The sequence below is a fragment of the Sesamum indicum genome, unplaced genomic scaffold (genome assembly GCF_000512975.1).
Source record: "Sesamum indicum cultivar Zhongzhi No. 13 unplaced genomic scaffold, S_indicum_v1.0 C01439, whole genome shotgun sequence".
NCBI lineage: Eukaryota > Viridiplantae > Streptophyta > Magnoliopsida > Lamiales > Pedaliaceae > Sesamum > Sesamum indicum.
The window spans coordinates 1-1,110 of NW_011630117.1; the positions used below are offsets into that span (position 1 = coordinate 1).

A 1,110-nucleotide genomic window follows, 5' to 3' on the forward strand; every position below is an offset into this window, starting at 1 on the left:
GGATATGCCGAGGATGGAGGAATATATGAAGGTAGCCATCGTAACTTCTGCTTATATGATGTTGTTAACAACATCCTTGGTCGGTATGGGAAACCTAGTAACTAAGAAAGACTTTGACTGGATTACAAGTGAGCCACTGCTTCTTCTTGCATCCGCAACAATTTGTAGGTTAACCAACGACTTGGTAGGATACGGGGTAAGAAATTAATTAACACAAATTTCACACTCAATTTATACTTAATTTCTTGGACATATTATGCCAATTATTATCTTTCTTACAAGATTTTTTGGTTCTATTAATTTTCATTTATAGTTTGAAAAGAAACCCACAGCAGTGGAATGTTACATGAATGAAAACGGTGCCTCAAAGGAGGAAGCTTTTGCTGAACTCCAAGAACAAGTCACGAAAGCATGGAAGGACATGAATCAGGAAAGTCTTCGACCAACAATACCAGTCTCTATGCCGGTCGTAACACGAGCTCTCAATTTTCCTCGCATTGCACATCTTTTCTATGTGGAAGACGATGAGTATACCAAGTCCGAAGCTAATATAAAAGACATCATACACGGCGTGCTAGTTGAACCGATCATGTCAGTTTAAAGATCCAAGTCGGAATTGAATGATGTGGGAGGCTGGAGGCTGGTGAACCTCTCCTGCTCGTCAACTTCACCAATCATATATATTAAAGTTACTGCGTCTCAATAAATAAAGACCTGACCAAATGGAAGTGTAGTTAAAGATTGATGGAGTTTGACATCACTATGTTATCTATATATAAACTGTGTGTAGGTATCAAAGTCGGGACTGTTCTGAATCTTGTATCTGAATTTAATAAAATTTCAGCATATTAATAAACAAAGAATTCATGAAATGGAACTATATACTTAAAGATTATTTCAAGCTTGGCATCTTGGCCATGGACCTACTACTGTTCAACTGCTTTTATGCCTCGATTGTTGGATTTATTAATTTAATAATGTTGGATTCTTAATCCAATATTGGGCTTTTATGTAAAATAATTATGTATTATGGACTGTCAAAGTTTTAGGCCCAATAAAATAATCAAATACGATTTTAGTAAATTTGTGTCTTAATGTATCTGATAGGAT

General features: G+C 35.8%; 1 protein-coding gene across 1 annotated transcript; it reads left to right on the forward strand.

Annotated features, from left to right (window-relative positions):
• The first annotated feature begins 12 nt into the window (after positions 1 to 12).
• Positions 13 to 800, forward strand: LOC110011520 (beta-caryophyllene synthase-like). The gene is made up of 2 exons (XM_020691704.1): positions 13 to 196; positions 314 to 800. Exons 1-2 carry the CDS (start codon positions 14 to 16, stop codon positions 599 to 601), a joined length of 471 nt encoding a protein of 156 aa, XP_020547363.1. The 5' UTR covers position 13; the 3' UTR covers positions 602 to 800.
• The last annotated feature ends 310 nt before the right edge of the window (positions 801 to 1,110 follow it).

Excerpts from the sequence above, each read along its gene's own strand:
- LOC110011520 (XM_020691704.1), top strand. The coding sequence starts at position 14 with ATGGAGGAATATATGAAGGTAGCCATCGTAACTTCTGCTTATATGATG. Across the intron at positions 197-313 it reads ACGACTTGGTAGGATACGGG|TTTGAAAAGAAACCCACAGC; the intron begins GTAAGAAATTAA and ends TTTCATTTATAG.